The sequence below is a fragment of the Heloderma suspectum genome, chromosome 1 (genome assembly GCF_057233095.1).
Source record: "Heloderma suspectum isolate Gila_16-S chromosome 1, 16-S_ref, whole genome shotgun sequence".
NCBI classification, from domain to species: domain Eukaryota; kingdom Metazoa; phylum Chordata; class Lepidosauria; order Squamata; family Helodermatidae; genus Heloderma; species Heloderma suspectum.
The window spans coordinates 117,394,789-117,410,483 of NC_139458.1; the positions used below are offsets into that span (position 1 = coordinate 117,394,789).

The window sequence follows — 15,695 nt, forward strand, 5'->3', positions numbered from 1 at the left end:
ACAATGGAGAGTTGACAAGCTTATACTGTCAGGATGTTCTTCTTAATGTTTAGTCTAAATCCCTTTTCTTGTGATTTGAACCCACTGGTTCAGGACCTACCTCTGGAGGAACAGAATACAAATGTTCTCCATGTAATAGCTCTTCAAATATCAAAAGATGGCTATCAAACTGCCTTTTAATTTACCCTGTGGTTTCCACAGGGTGGCTTATTTTTTCATAAACAAGCCACCCTGAAAACCCATGGCTTGTTAGTGGGTTGTTCAGGATGGCTTGTCATGATGTCTAAATCCAGCAGGGTGACTATGTTGTGGGTTGTTGGGAATAGCTAGAGAGCCGCCTGGCAAGAGCAACTAAAACCCCTGCCACTCTTCGTGATCTTGCTAGTGCCACCGTCATCCTCCTTCATCCCTTGTCAGTGCCCTCAGCCCCATGCTCCTAAAAGAAAGGACACCAAAAAGTGTCCCAAACTTATTAGCAGCATTTTTATATATATATATATATGTGTGTGTGTGTGTGTGTGTGTGTGTACACACACACACACACACACACACACTTGGTCTTGCACAAGTGCACTAATGCAAAAGGCTGCCGCTATGAAATTTGCATAATTTTAGTCTCGGCTTTACTTCTCTGCCATGAAATTTGCATATTTTTAGCTATCTGACTCACTGCTCTGCCATGCAATTGACGTAATTTTCCCCTCAGTTTTACTGCCGTGCCTTGAAATTTGTGTATATTTACTGATCCCTTTCACTGCTCTGCTTTGAAATTTGCATGCCTTTACTAATCCCCCTCACTTCTCTGTCTTGAAATTTGCATATGTTTACCAATCCACCTCACCGCTCTGTATCCTACATGCCTATCTAACAGCTAACAATGGAGACCAGTGGAGGCAAACAACAAGCACAAAGCGTGGGGGGCTGGGGGGGAGCCGAAAGCAGCTGGCAGTTGCAGGAGAAGGATCTTTTGAGGCAGGTGTGCTTATTTTGGGAATAGGTGAAGTAGTCTTTTTTTAAGGTGTTTGCTAGCAAGGGAATTGTGGATGAAATTGACAAGGCAATCGACAAGAGGGGGATATTCGGATGCTTGGCTAAATAGAAAACAGGCGGTCTTGTGCTCTTGCTAGGCTCAGAGAGTGCTGTGATACAGACAAGGAAAGACCCCTTGCACATTTCATCTGTTCTCCAAGAATTTCCAAAAATTATAGGTAGAGGCTCCAAGATTACTAAAGTTCCTTTAGTACCCTAGGATGTAACTGGTTAGGCCCTGAATACTTGAATTCATTTAGACTGGGTAGGTGCTCCTGTACTACTGCCTTACCTATTGTGGACTGCAACTCCTTCTGTTCATTAGGTGGTGTATTTTTGACAGGTCAAGCACAGCTTCCCTTGTGGGAGAAGACTAAAGAAAAGTAGGAATTGAGCAGTTACAGTTTTTCTCGGTTGCCCACTAACAGTTTTCCATCTTCTCCTTGGACTGGACCTACCACTTCCTTTTTCGAAAATAGCCCAACCCACTTTTTGGTTATTTTTAACATCTGTCATAAGCCTAAGATCATTCTGAGCTTTAGCCCTTATGACACTCCCTGCAAGCTTTGGCCTCCTCATTTCCCCAACACACCAACAGATGAATGCAAAGCTATGTCAGCCCTGGAGCTGGTGTTAATTTTCCTCCCATGTAGTCAATAGCAAGAAAAAATAAGAAAAAGTGCTCCCTCCCACCCACATGCACACACCTTCTGCCCTGGCTGTAGTAAGCTGGCAGGGGTATGGATGCAGCAAATGCTCTGCCTTACATCTCCCTCCTGGGTACACAGGACTGCCCCCCATGTTTGATAACAATTTATATAATACAGTTTATTTTAAAGAATATATCATGTTGCAGTACTAGACTTATCATTTGACATCAAATAAGGATCATTTTAATATTTTAAAAGTATTTAGGTAGATCCCCCTTTGCTCTGAAGTAGGATTGGCCAAGGATTGTTTCCTCCAGCATGGGCAAATGGAGCAGAGGACTTAATAAGCATGCTATGCGATCCCCTCCACATATTACACTTCGATACAGAGTATTCTCTTTCCTCATGCAGCAACTTCTTGCTACTGTGATGAAGTAATTGCACCTTGCTGGATTGAGGCTTATATTTTTTTATGCTTTTATTAGTAAGAATGATATTTGTTACTATTATTATAGCTGTTATTTTGTTAGATTTCTGGGTGAATTTGTGTGTTCTGGCACTTGAAAGCTCAGTTTGGCGCTTTCCCAGGAGAACTTAGTTTTGGGCAGAGAAATTAGCTTAAGATAATAATAACAACAACAACTACGATTACTACAACTATTAATGGAACATATTTTGTAGTTTGGTAGTAACTTTTCATTGACATGGTCTGCTTATTTTAAGTTAAAATAAATAAAGAAGAGCTTCAACCTGAACTTGTATGTTGTTGCCTAACTATGTCAATGCCAAATTAGACCTGATGGGGTAGCTGTGTGTATTTTATTCACATGTCTACCTCATTCACCTATAAGGCTGCATTTTTAAACCGATGGGTTGTTGTTATATGCGAACCAGGTCCATCATTCTGTGAAATTTCTGCCTGTGCAATGGGACTTCCCCTTTCTTCCCCCAACCCCGCACATCCTCCCAGTCTTCTCCAGAGGGTCCTCCTACCCTCTGAAGGATTTTGGAGGGGGGGTGCAGGAGGGTGGGAGAATTAATTCCACCAGCAGTATCTGCTTGATTAGCAAATAGGCACTGTTAGATACAACCCATAAAGAGGAGGGGGGCAGTTGTTCTTTTACACGAAAATGAACACACAGATGAGAATCCTGACCTTGCTACTGTCCTTCATTTCAAGAGAGTTTCTGCCCAGCCCAGGCTGCTTCCATATTGGAGTTAGACTGAGAACATTACTTGAGGCAACAGAACAAAGCTACATAAAGTGGGGGTGGGGGATGGTTTCATTCCTTTCAGCAGCACATTCATGTGGCTACCCCATTGCATCGACTTTGGCTTTCAAACAGAAAATAATAATGCATTCATAAAATAATTCATGAATTATTTATTGAGCAATACATTTAACAAAGATGGTGAATTTGCAGATTAAAAAATTAAGGTTGAATTTCTGTTGGAGCTAAGCCGTCTGACTACATTTGAGATAGTTCTTTTCTCTTGGTCTTACTGATTGGAGTGCAATTACAGCAACTGAATGCAGCATATACAGTTAATCTAGTCAAAGATTATTTAAAATTGTGGTTATTTTGAGAGAATTCAAGCTGATGGTAAAGAGTTTTGTATGCAGAATTTTTATTGTTTATAACTCCCTGTTTTATTTTCTTATAGATGATTCTTTGGGACTGGGATTTAAAGCAGTGGTATAAACCTCATTATCAGGTCAGTGTGTTTTAAATACAGTAAAAGAACCCAAAGTTGTTACCAAAGAGGAAAAGAATACAAAGATGTTACTAAATGTTTGTTGTGTATATCCAACTTGTTTGAAATTATGCAGACTCTCTTCCTCAGGAAATGTTCTGTTTTATTTCAGGAGCAAATTTCTCTCTCTCTCTGATTAATATATTTACATTGTGAACAATTTATGAGCAATTGGAAAAGGCTTGAAATTAAAGAATTCTGTCTTGTATGCCAATTTATACTAACTCATTTTAAGAAAAAGACAACTGCACATGAAGTGTGTTGGCTCTGAGCTCGAGTCTCAGAAACCAACAAATCTTATGGCCGCCTAGACACTGTCTAGCAGCCATAGGATTACACCTTTAAATATTATGGAAACTTCATCTAATTGAAAATCAGTTTTATAACATTTTAAACACAGAAGCTTCTTTGTGCCAGCAGTTCATTGCCAATCTATAGCTGGAACTGCCACCGGAAATTCCCTTTTTGCTGAAGGATTCATACTTTACCAGAGGGAGTTTGTTAAATCTGATTTACCTATACCTAGAACAACTAGTATTAGTGTCAAGCATTCTGAATCTTTTCAGCATCAAGAATCCTGAACCAAGATTAAGGAGATGATTGTTACTGTTTCAGAGGAACTGCTTTCTTTCCATAGAGAAATTGTTGTATAGGAAGCCTTTTTGAATGTAGCTTATCTTCTTTCTTTTACACATGGCCTATATTCAACCATAGCAATTGTGATTTCCATTCTTATATGACTATCCAAATACAAAACAGAGGAAGTACATTTCTCTCCAAAATCACTGATCAAAGCACAACCATTCCATGACTGTAGAATTTTATGTAACTTTACAATGGTGAGCTGGTACGATCTTTGCAGTGGCCAAAATATTCTGTAAGAGATTATTTGTTTCTACTTGAAAATCTTCAAGACAATGGGATGGATCCAGGATCTGTTGTCCATGAAGGGAAGGGTTCCACTCACCTCAATTTTCAGGGGTCCCACCTTTCCCCCACACCTCAGCTCCTCCAGTTCAGCGGGGTCTCCTGATCCTCTGTGTAGCATTTTCAGGAGACTGGAGAGGCTGGTGTGGGGCAGAGGGAGCAAGAAACTTCACTTCCACCAGGCCAGTTGCATGTGTCTCAACCAGGATCCAATCTAGGGTTAACACATTAAATGTTCACCTCCCACCATTCAGATATAAAGTGAGCTGCACTATATGTACAGTCAGCAGGCAATTTCCAACATTTAAAGATATCTATTTGGAAGATCTTACTTAATCTTACAAGAGTTGTACACCAACAGTATAACAATATATACTAAACTTCATTTAGATGAAAATAGAGATAATTGCCCCTTCATGGATCACTGCCTTGTTGTGGTGAAGGGGCTTGCGTAACTCAGTGAAGCCATTAGCTATGCCGTGCAAGGCCACCCAAGATGGACAAGTCATGGCAGAGAGTTCTGACAAAATGTGGTCCACTGGAGAAGGAAATGGCAACCCACTCCAGTATTGGCAAATTCTGAAAGAGATGGGAGTACCAGACCACCTTACCTGTCTCCTGAGAAACCTGTACAAGGGTCAAGAAGCAACAGTAAGAACCAAGCATGGAACAACCAATTGGTTCAAAATTGGGAAAGGAGTACGACAAGGCTGCATATTGTCGCTCTGCTTATTTAACTTATATGCAGAGTACATCAAGAGAAACGCCGGGTTGGATGACTCACAGGTCGGAATTAAGATTGCTGAGAGAATTATCAACAACCTCAGATACGCAGATGATACCACCCTAATGGCAGAAAGCGAAGAGGATCTAAAGAGCCTCTTGTTGAGGGTGAAAGCGGAGAGTGCAAAAGCTGGTTTGAAACTCAACATTAAGAAAACTAAGATCATGGCACCTGGCCCCATCACTTCCTGGCATATAGAAGGGGAAGAAATGGAAGCAGTGACAGATTTTATTTTCTTGGGTTCCAAGATCACTGCAGACGGTGACTGTAGCCATGAAATTAAAAGACGCTTGCTCCTTGGGAGGAAAGCTATGGCAAATGTGGACAGCATAGTAAGAAGCAGAGACATCACCTTGCCGACAAAGGTCCGTCTAATCAAAGCTATGGTTTTCCTAGTAGTAACGTATGGCTGTGAGAGCTGGACGATAAGGAAGGCTGAGCGCCGAAGAACTGATGCTTTTGAACTGTGGTGCTGGAGAAGACTCTCCTGGACTGCAAGGAGGTCAAATCAGTCCATCCTAAAGGAAATCAACCCGGAGTGCTCATTAGAAGGACAGATACTGAAGCTGAAGCTCCAATATTTTGGCCACCTAATGCGAAAAGTCACTGGAAAAGACCCTGATGCTAGGAAAGATTGAAGGTAAAAGGAGAAGGGGACAGCTGAGGATGAGATGGCTAGATAGCATCACTGATGCAATGAATATGAACTTGAGCACACTCCGGGAGAGAGCGGAGGACAGGAAGGCCTGGCGTGCTATGGTCCATGGGGTCACAAAGAGTTGGACACGACTTAATGACTGAACAACAACAAAGAGATAATTGTCTCACTGAGTATGAATTTCCCCCAGATTCTCTTCAGAGTATCAGTTCCCAGATATCTAAGCCTGTCTTAGTTCCAGGATCTGAAATTACCTTATACGTTTGTAACATCCCTTTTTCTGGCCCATTTTGCCAACAGTTCTTCACACTGGCTGGGTTTACACAACACAAGAACCCATACTCAAGGTTGAGAATTCTCACACAGTGACTGGGTTCAACCAACACAACAACTCAAGGTTGAGTGTGGGTTTTCGTTGAACTGTGTGTTGTTGAACCAAGGGGTTGTTGTGTTGTGTGAACCCAGCTGTGCTAACAAGCCATGGTTTGTTAACCACAAAACTCACAGTTCACAACCCAACAACACACCATGGGTTCTCTTCATGGGTTGTGAAACAACCAACAACCAACCCATACTCAACTTTGAGTGTGAGTTGTTGTGTTGTTTGAACTCAATCACTGTGTTAGATTTCTCAACTGACTAGCAACACTTAATTTTTATAGAGCAAAATGCCACTGGTGAAATTTATAATGTAATAAACATCCGTCCTTGTGTTCCCAAATTAATCTAATGTTAGAATTCTATTTTTAACAATTAAATCCTTAAATATGTCAACACCATATTTTTCCACTGGGTAAAGTCTCCCAGTCTCTCTTCTAGATTTAATTTTGGGTCTCTGATGGCCAGCTGAGAGATACTTTGTTTGTATATATTTCTCAAGATTTCAGCAGGTGAGATGGCATTACGTTGTTCACACTTCTGCTTTTCCACGCAGGGTAGAGCATTCAGAGGGATTGATCATTCCAATCAAAATCAAACTTCTCACTTGTCCTGGAACATCCCTTATACTAGCCAATGAATCTGTACTACCTCATAATACCATACATTAAAGATTGGTAAGAGCAAAACCACCTTGTAGAGTAGTGTTTTATGGTGTTTTTCTGTCCACATAAAAATCTTAATTATTTTTTCTAACTCATCAACCTACAGCATTAAGGACAGGAATAGAAACAAGAGTTCGTGGAGTACTGCCATCTTCCTTGTAGTAGTCATAGCGAACAGTTGTAATTCCTCCACCTCTCATTGGTCTCCCTTAATTTTCTGAATAACTACTCCATAGTATAATTTGAACTATTGGACATATCTTATATAAGCCCTATTCTCAGTTATCTAACTGGAACTCCTAAGCAAAGGCTGACGTTTGCTAATCTGTACCTTAGCCAAAACTGTTCTATGTACTGCCAATAATCCTGTTTGTCTTTGTTCATTTTATAGGTAGATATAGGACTGTGTATGCCTGTTGCTTGAAAAAGCTGAGATACAGAATCCAAGAGTTGTTCCAAAGACAACATGATAAATCTGTCAATGCCAACATGAACATTTTCACTTGGCTTTGACTAGTCTCACTCTGTTCAATATGGGAGTTAGTTCTAATGTATGCTTCTTATTAAGAGGTTGCGTGGTTGTGATCAGTGACTAGAAATCCCCCTCCCAGATGACCAGAAATTGCCCCAGAGCCTCTGATTTGCAGCAGAATCCCAGCCCTTTAAAACCAATGAAAAAGAAGAAAAAATGCTCATAGGAAGAGCCATGTTGGATCAGACCAAGGGTCCATGTAGTTCAGCATTCTGTTCACACAGTGGCCAACCAGCTGCTCATGCAAAACCCACCAGCAGGACGTGAGTGCAACAGCACCCTCCTGCCCATGTTCCTCAGCAACTGCCTCTGATACTGGTAGAGCCATCAGGACTAGTAGCCATTGATAGCTTTCTCCTCCTGGTGAAAGGAAATTTGTCCAATCCCCTTTTAAAGCCATCCAAATTGGTGGCCATCACTATGTCTTGTAGTAGCGAATTCCATTGCTTAACTATGCACTGTGTGAAGAGGAACTTCCTTTTATCTGTCCTGAATCTCCCCAGTCAGCTTTATGGGATGAGCCTGGGTTCTAGTTTCTCATACACACTTAATTTTTCAAAGAGAAGGCAGAATTTGTTTCTCTCTCAAGCCTACTTGTGATAGCTGTACTTTATTTACCTTTCCTGCATTTCTCTGAAGCTGAGTATCAAAAGTTATTACCTAGTAATGTGCAATTACACTGTTTGTACATAAGGGAGAAAAGGGAAAGAAGCTCTTACAAGGGAAGGGAGGCGGGGTAACTTGATTTCAAGGTTTTTGGTATTTTGTTCTGGTTGGTCAATGTTGAAGAAAAGCACTTCTCACAATGTTTAGAATGTTAGGGCTCTGCAGTGCCATTAAAAGCAAGGCTGGGCTGACATTAGTATGTCCTTATTCAAATTAAATCCTGGTTATTGAGTGGGGGAGGAAGCATGTCCACCTCCAGCTGCAGAGCTTTATAGCGTGTTAGTGTGAACAAGCAAGGAAGAAAGAGGTTTTCTTTAAATTTGGCCACCAGGAACATGGTAGAGGCACTAGCAGCGCTAGTCTCATATTCAAGGATAGTCATTATTTCCCTTTGTTGTTTTCACCTATAGGTTTAACTTATCTGAAATGAGGGTATTTTGTGGATTTTAAAAACTATTTTTCTCACACATTCATAGGGCAGGTTTGCATATCATTTTAATTTATTTATTTATTTATTTCATTTCTATACCGCCCAATAGCCGAAGCTCTCTGTATCAAGCTGCTGTATCAAGCACACAATCAGACAATTAAGCTACTGCATGTAGCTTATTTTCCCGGCCCTCACCCCTCCTCCCTCTACAATCCTCCCGCTCAGCCTGGATGGTATCCTAGCTTCCTTTGTGCTAGATACCACTCCCTACCCCTGCCCCACAGTACCTCTGTCTGAGTCGCCCAAAGGAGTGAAAACCCTGTTTGCACCAAAAAGAGGGTGGCATTTAGAAACCCTTTCTTCAGGATCAGGACAAAACTTCATACACAGCTTCCCCTAGTAAGGAGGCACCCAGTTCTCTGTCTTTGAGAGCTGGACCATAAGGAAGGCTGAGCGAAGGAAGATAGATGCTTTTGAACTGTGGTGCTGGAGGAAAATTCTGAGAGTGCCTTGGACTGCAAGAAGATCAAACCAGTCCATACTCCAGGAAATAAAGCCAGACTGCTCACTTGAGGGAAGGATATTAAAGGCAAAACTGAAGTACTTTGGCCACATCATGAGAAGACAGGATACCCTGGAGAAGATGCTGATGCTAGGGAAAGTGGAAGGCAAAAGGAAGAGGGGCCGACCAAGGGCAAGATGGATGGAGGTGACGGACTCGACCTTGGGGAGCTGGGGGTGGTGACGGCCAACAGGAAGCTCTGGCGTGGGCTGGTCCATGAAGTCACGAAGAGTCGGAAGCAACTGACCGAATAAACAACAACACCATGGTAGTGCAGTAGTGCTATTTCAGTGTTGCGTGATTGGGAGATAGGGTGATTTGCGCTATACAGAGGAGCTGTCTTTTTACTTCACACTATGTTGTGGTAGCACACCACTGCTATTTCGCTGTTCCGTGATTGGGAGATAGGACCATTGGGGCTACACAGAACAGCTCTCTTTTTACTTCACACTATGTCGCAGTAGCACAGTTGTGCTATTTCAGTGTTTCAAGGACGATTTCGAGATTATGTCCTTTTCTATCTGTACCTGGCTGCTAGGCAGATCTCAGAAACAGAGATCTGCTGGCTGGAGCAGATCAGTGACCAGTGGTTTTGACCACTCTTGACAAGAGACTCTGTAGGGGACCTTTAAACCACTCTTTAAGCCACTGTGGAGCACCAGACAAGACAATAAGCCATAGTGGTTTAAATAAACCTCACTGCAGACCATGGCTTATCAGGGTGGTTTATTTTGGCTTAATAAGCCACCCTGGCAGGGAAAAACTGCCCACAGATGACACGATAAACCATGGTAGTTTATAAGCTACTCACAGTCACCATGGCTTATCGTGACATGCGAACCCAGTCATTGGATGTTTTCAGATAGACAGCTCTTCTCTTTTACGTGTTTATCTGTTAGTCCCAATAAAAAGGTTTCTGGCTTTAGTTCTATAGTAGTCTTTAATATTCTTTGAGTTAAAGACTGTATTCATTTCCAAAATATTTTAGCTTTTTTACAAGTCCACCATAAATGATAAAACATTCCCTCTTGATCTTCACATTTCCAACATTTTTCAGAAACATCCTTATACATTTTAGACAATTTAAACGGTAACATATACCATCTATACATCATCTTGTAAAAATTCTCTTTAAGATTTGTCCATTAATATATTATGACCAACATTTTGTGCCCATTTTATCATACAATCTTTTACTTACTCATCCTCTATCTCATACCTTAACAGTAATTTATACAGTTTAGCAATGACATGTTCATCATTTCTACACAGTGCTGTTTCAAACTCAGATTCTGTTTGTTCAACTCCACCATTTTTCTCATCTATTTTAAACCTTTCTTTAATTTGGAACTATGAAAACGATAGACAGACATGACCTTCTTCCAATAAGCTTTCCCTTGATTTTAACTTATATTCCCCTTGTGACAATTCCAGTAAATCATTATATCTTATCCATTTATGCATGCTATCAGATTCTCTTCTATGCATTGCTTCTGGAGAGGATATCCAACGTGATGTTTTTTGATAAAACCTTAATTTATATTTATTCCAGATTAATACAGTTAATTAATATATCCCGTTTTATATAGTGATTACTAAAATCTACATTCACTTTTGTTTTATCATGCCACAAATAACCATGCCACCCATATCTCAATTCATGTCCTTCTAGTTCTAGAAGTCTTCTATTTTTCAACGTCACCCATTCCTTCATCCATCAAGCAGCAGGCAGAAAAATAGGTTTTAAAATCTGGTAATCCCAAGCCACCTCTTTCCTTTGCATCTTGTAAAATTTTTATTTTAACTCTTGGTTTTTTTGCTTGCCATATAAACTTGGTTATATCTCTCTGCCACTGCTTAAAAGGTAAATCCGATGTAATAATGGGTATCACTTGAAACAAAAATAACATTCTAGGTAGTACATTCATTTTAATTGTTGCAATTCTTCCCAAAAGTGATAGCTGTAATTTTTCCCATTTGAATAGGTCTTGTTTAATTTCATTCCACAGTTAAACATTGTTATTTTGAAAAAGCATACAATTCATATTTGTCAAAAGGACTCCCAAATATTTTACTTTCTTTTCAATTTGGAAGCCAGTCTTATCCATCAACTTTTTTTTTCTTGAACATTCATATTTTTGTTAAAATTTTTGTTTTCTGTTTATTAACTTTGAACCCTGTCACTGCTCCAAATTCTTTTAATTTTTTCATTAAAATTTCAATTCCCTTTAAAGGTTCTTCCAACATGAACACCAAGTCATCTGCAAAAGCCCTTCTCCTTTTTAATCTTTATTCCTGTAATTCGATCATCTTGTCTTATATCTCTGTTCAATAATTCTAAAACCAATATAAACAGTAGCGATGACAATGGGCAGCCTTGTCTTGTTCTTCTTTGTATCTCACAAGGTTTAGTCAAGTTCCCCCAGATGGACAGCTCTTAGTGCCAATCAAGAGATGTTGTGCAGCTATTTCATCTTTTCCTCCTTAACAGATTTTTGTGGAAAGCAAAAAGACAAAAGAAGTGGTAGAAAACACAGGAGGATTACAAATGGAAGATGATGTCATTTGGACTCCCTGTAAAATTCCATGAATGAGGCAGGGTGATTGCATGATAAAAGCCTTGTTGGGAAGTACTCACACTTATACACAGAGCTCTGCAGTCTTAATTATGAGTATTTGCTTGAAAATACAACCTGGATGTGCTCAGAGCCTCTTTTACATGTACTTGACTGGGTTTGGACAGTGAAAACACATATTGGCAATATAACCAGCACAAAGGTAGGTGGTCCATGCATAGCCTATGCATAGAAACCCTGAGATCTTAATGATATAGGGCGGGATACAAATGTTTTAAATAAATAAATAAAAATAAATAAAATAGCCTAAATTTTCTGCGCCATTCGTCGATTAAGAGCTTTTAAAAAAAGTTTACACAGTTATCACACACTCCCTCTCAATAGTAACACGATTCTGTTCTCAGTGAAGCAGTTCAAGAACATGTTGTTGTTGTTGTTCAGTCGTTCAGTCGTGTCCGACTCTTCGTGACCCCATGGACCATAGCACGCCAGGCCTTCCTGTCCTGCGCTCTCTCCCGGAGCGTGCTCAAGTTCATATTCATTGCATCCGTGATGCTATCTAGCCATCTCATCCTCTGCCGTCCCCTTCTCCTTTTGCCTTCAGTCTTTCCCAGCATCAGGGTCTTTTCCAGGGAGTTTTCTCTTCGCATTAGGTGGCCAAAATATTGGAGCTTCAGCTTCATTATCTGTCCTTCCAATGAGCACTCAGGGTTGATTTCCTTTAGGATGGACTGATTTGACCTCCTTGCAGTCCAGGGGACTCGTAAGAGTCTTCTCCAGCACCACAGTTTGAAAGCATCAATTCTTCGGCGCTCAGCCTTCCTTATAGTCCAGCTCTCACAGCCATACGTTACTACTGGGAAAACCATAGCTTTGATTAGACGGACCTTTGTCGGCAAGGTGATGTCTCTGCTTCTTACTATGCTGTCTAGGTTGGCCATAGCTTTCCTCCCAAGGAGCAAGCGTCTTTTAATTTCATGGCTACAGTCACCGTCTGCGGTGATCTTGGAGCCCAAGAAAGTAAAATCTGTCACTGCTTCCATTTCTTCCCCTTCTATATGCCAGGAAGTGATGGGGCCAGATGCCATGATCTTCATTTTTTTAATGTTGAGTTTCAAACCAGCTTTTGCACTCTCCTCTTTCACCCTCAACAAGAGGCTCTTTAGATCCTCTTCGCTTTCTGCCATTAGGGTGGTATCGTCTGCATATCGGAGGTTGTTGATAATTCTCCCAGCAATCTTAATTCCGACCTCTGATTCATCCAACCCAGCATTTCTCATGATGTACTCTGCATATAAGTTAAATAAGCAGGGTGACAATATGCAGCCTTGTCGTACTCCTTTCCCAATTTTGAACCACTCGGTTGTTCCATGTCTGGTTCTTACTGTTGCTTCTTGACCCTCGTACAGGTTTCTCAGGAGACAGGTAAGGTGGTCTGGTACTCCCATCACTTTAAGAATTTGCCACAGTTTGTTGTGATCCACACAATCAAAGGCTTTAGCGTAGTCAATGAAGCAGAAGTAGACGTTTTTCTGGAATTCTCTTGCTTTCTCCATGATGCAGTGAATGTTGGCGATTTGATCTCTAGTTCCTCTGCCTCTTCTAAATCCAGCTTGTACTTCCGGTAGTTCTCGGTTCGCATACTGCTGAAGCCTAGCTTGTAGGATTTTGAGCATCACCTTGCTGGCATGTGAAATGAGTGCAATTGTGCGGTAGTTTGAACACTCTTTGGCGTTGCCCTTCTTTGGAATTGGAATGTAAACTGACCTTTTCCAGTCTTGTGGCCACTGTTGAGTGTTCCAGATTTGTTGGCATATTGAATGCAGCACTTTAACAGCATCATCTTTTAGGATTTTAAATAGCTCAGCTGGAATACTGTCATCTCCGCTAGCTTTGTTGTTACTAATGCTTCCTAAGGCCCACTTGACTTCACTCTCTAGGATGTCCGGCTCAAGTTCAGTGACCGCACTATCATGGCTATCAGGGACATTCAGATCTTTCCTGTATAGTTCTTCTGTGTATTCTTGCCACCTCTTCTTAATCTCATCTGCTTCTGTTAGGTCCCTGCCTTCTTTGTCCTTTATCATGCCCGTCTTTGCACAAAACGTTCCCTTGAGATCTCCAATTTTCTTGAAGAGATCTCTAGTCTTTCCCATTCTGTTGTTTTCCTCGATTTCTTTGCATTGTTCATTTAAGAAGGCCTTCTTGTCTCTCCTTGCTATTCTCTGGAACTCTGCATTCAGTTGGGTATATCTTCCCCTTTCTCCCTTGCTTTTCGCTTCCCTTCTTTCGTGAGCTACTTGTAAAGCCTCATCAGACAGCCACTTGGCTTTCTTGCATTTCTTTTTCTTTGGGATGGATTGAGTTGCTGCCTCCTGAACAATGTTACGGACCTCCGTCCATAGTTCCTCAGGCACTCTGTCTATCAGGTCTAATCCCTGAAATCTATTCCTCACCTCCACTGTATATTCATCAGGGATATGATTTAGGTCATACCTGAATGGTTTAGTGGTTTTCCCGACGTTCTTCAATTTAAGCCGAAATTTTGCAAGAAGCAGCTCATGATCTGAGCCACAGTCAGCTCCAGGTCTTGTTTTTACTGACTGTATGGAGCTTCTCCATCTTTGGCTGCAAAGGACATAATCAATCTGATTTCGATATTGACCATCTGGTGACGTCCATGTGTAGAGTTGCCTCTTGTGCTGTTGGAAAAGAGTGTTTGCTATGATCAGCGTGTTCTCTTGGCAAAACTCTATTAGCTTTTGCCCTGCTTCATTTTGTACACCAAGGCCATGCCTGCCTGTTATCCCGGTGATTTCTTGACTTCCTACTTTAGCATTCCAATCCCCTATGATGAAGAGGACATCTTTTTTTGGTGTTAGTTCTAGAAGGTGTTGTAGGTCTTCATAGAACCGATCAACCTCAGCTTCTTCGGCCTCAGTGGTTGGGGCATAGACTTGAATTACTGTGATGTTGAATGGGTTGCCTTGGATTCGTACTGAGATCATTCTATCATTTTTAAGATTGTACCCCACTACTGCTTTTCCCACCCTTTTGTTGACTATGAGTGCTACTCCATTTCTTCTAAGGGATTCTTGCCCACAATAGTAGATATGATGGTCACCTGAGTTAAATTCGCCCATGCCTGTCCATTTGAGTTCGCTGATTCCCAAGATGTCGATGTTCAATCTTGCCATCTCATGTTTGACCACCTCCAGCTTACCTTGATTCATTGATCTGACATTCCAGGTTCCTAAACAATATTGTTCTTTACAGCATCGGATTTTCTTTTCACCACCAGACACATCCACAGCTGAGTGTCCTTTCGGCTTTGGCCCAGCCGCTTCACTCTTTCTGGCGCTACTTGGAAATACCCTCTGCTCTTCCCCAGTAGCATATTGGACACCTTCCGACCTGAGGGGCTCATCTTCCGGCGTCATATCTTTTAGCCTTGTGATACGTTCCATGGGGTTTTCTTGGCAAGAATACTGGAGTGGGTTGCCATTTCCTTCTCCAGTGGACCATATTTTGTCAGAACTCTCTGCCATGACCTGTCCGTCTTGGGTGGCCCTGCACGGCATAGCTTATGGCTTCATTGAGTTACGCAAGCCCCTTCGCCACAACAAGGCAGTGATTCTTCATCTCACTCAGCTTGCTGCATTATAGCCCATCCCAGCATCAGAAGCATCCATATTTCAACGAAGTGTTTATTAATGTCACAAGCAGTGAACAGGAGATTACACATTATGAAGACTTTGAGATTATCAGAAAGCCTCTTGGCTAAGGATACTATAACCAAATCTCCTGAGTCCTATAGGACACTGCATATTAGATATGGCATGAATGGACAACCCAGACAGAGTCAGTAAGTTTCTCAGAATAAACAAAGTCCAGTTAAGTCTTAAGCCACTTTTTAAAGTCTAATGTGGCATGTGTCAGGGTGATATAGCATCTTTTATCAAGAACTATTTTATTCTTCGGAAATACTGCATTTCCTTATTTTGTTCCCCAATGTACAATAGCCCCATAGTATCAACCTCTGTTTGTGTTAGTTCCATTCTTGCAACTTGACATATTGCAAAC

At 41.2% G+C, this 15,695-nt stretch overlaps 1 protein-coding gene across 2 annotated transcripts in view; it reads left to right on the forward strand.

Moving 5' to 3' along the window:
• Positions 1-15,695, forward strand: part of PDE3B (phosphodiesterase 3B) — a 142,667-nt gene that overhangs the window by 63,127 nt on the left and 63,845 nt on the right. For both annotated transcript variants that reach the window (XM_084854993.1, XM_084854994.1), the window contains exon 2: positions 3,345-3,395. In XM_084854993.1, the coding sequence (XP_084711119.1) occupies positions 3,345-3,395 (51 nt within the window). The remainder of the gene's footprint in view (positions 1-3,344; positions 3,396-15,695) is intronic.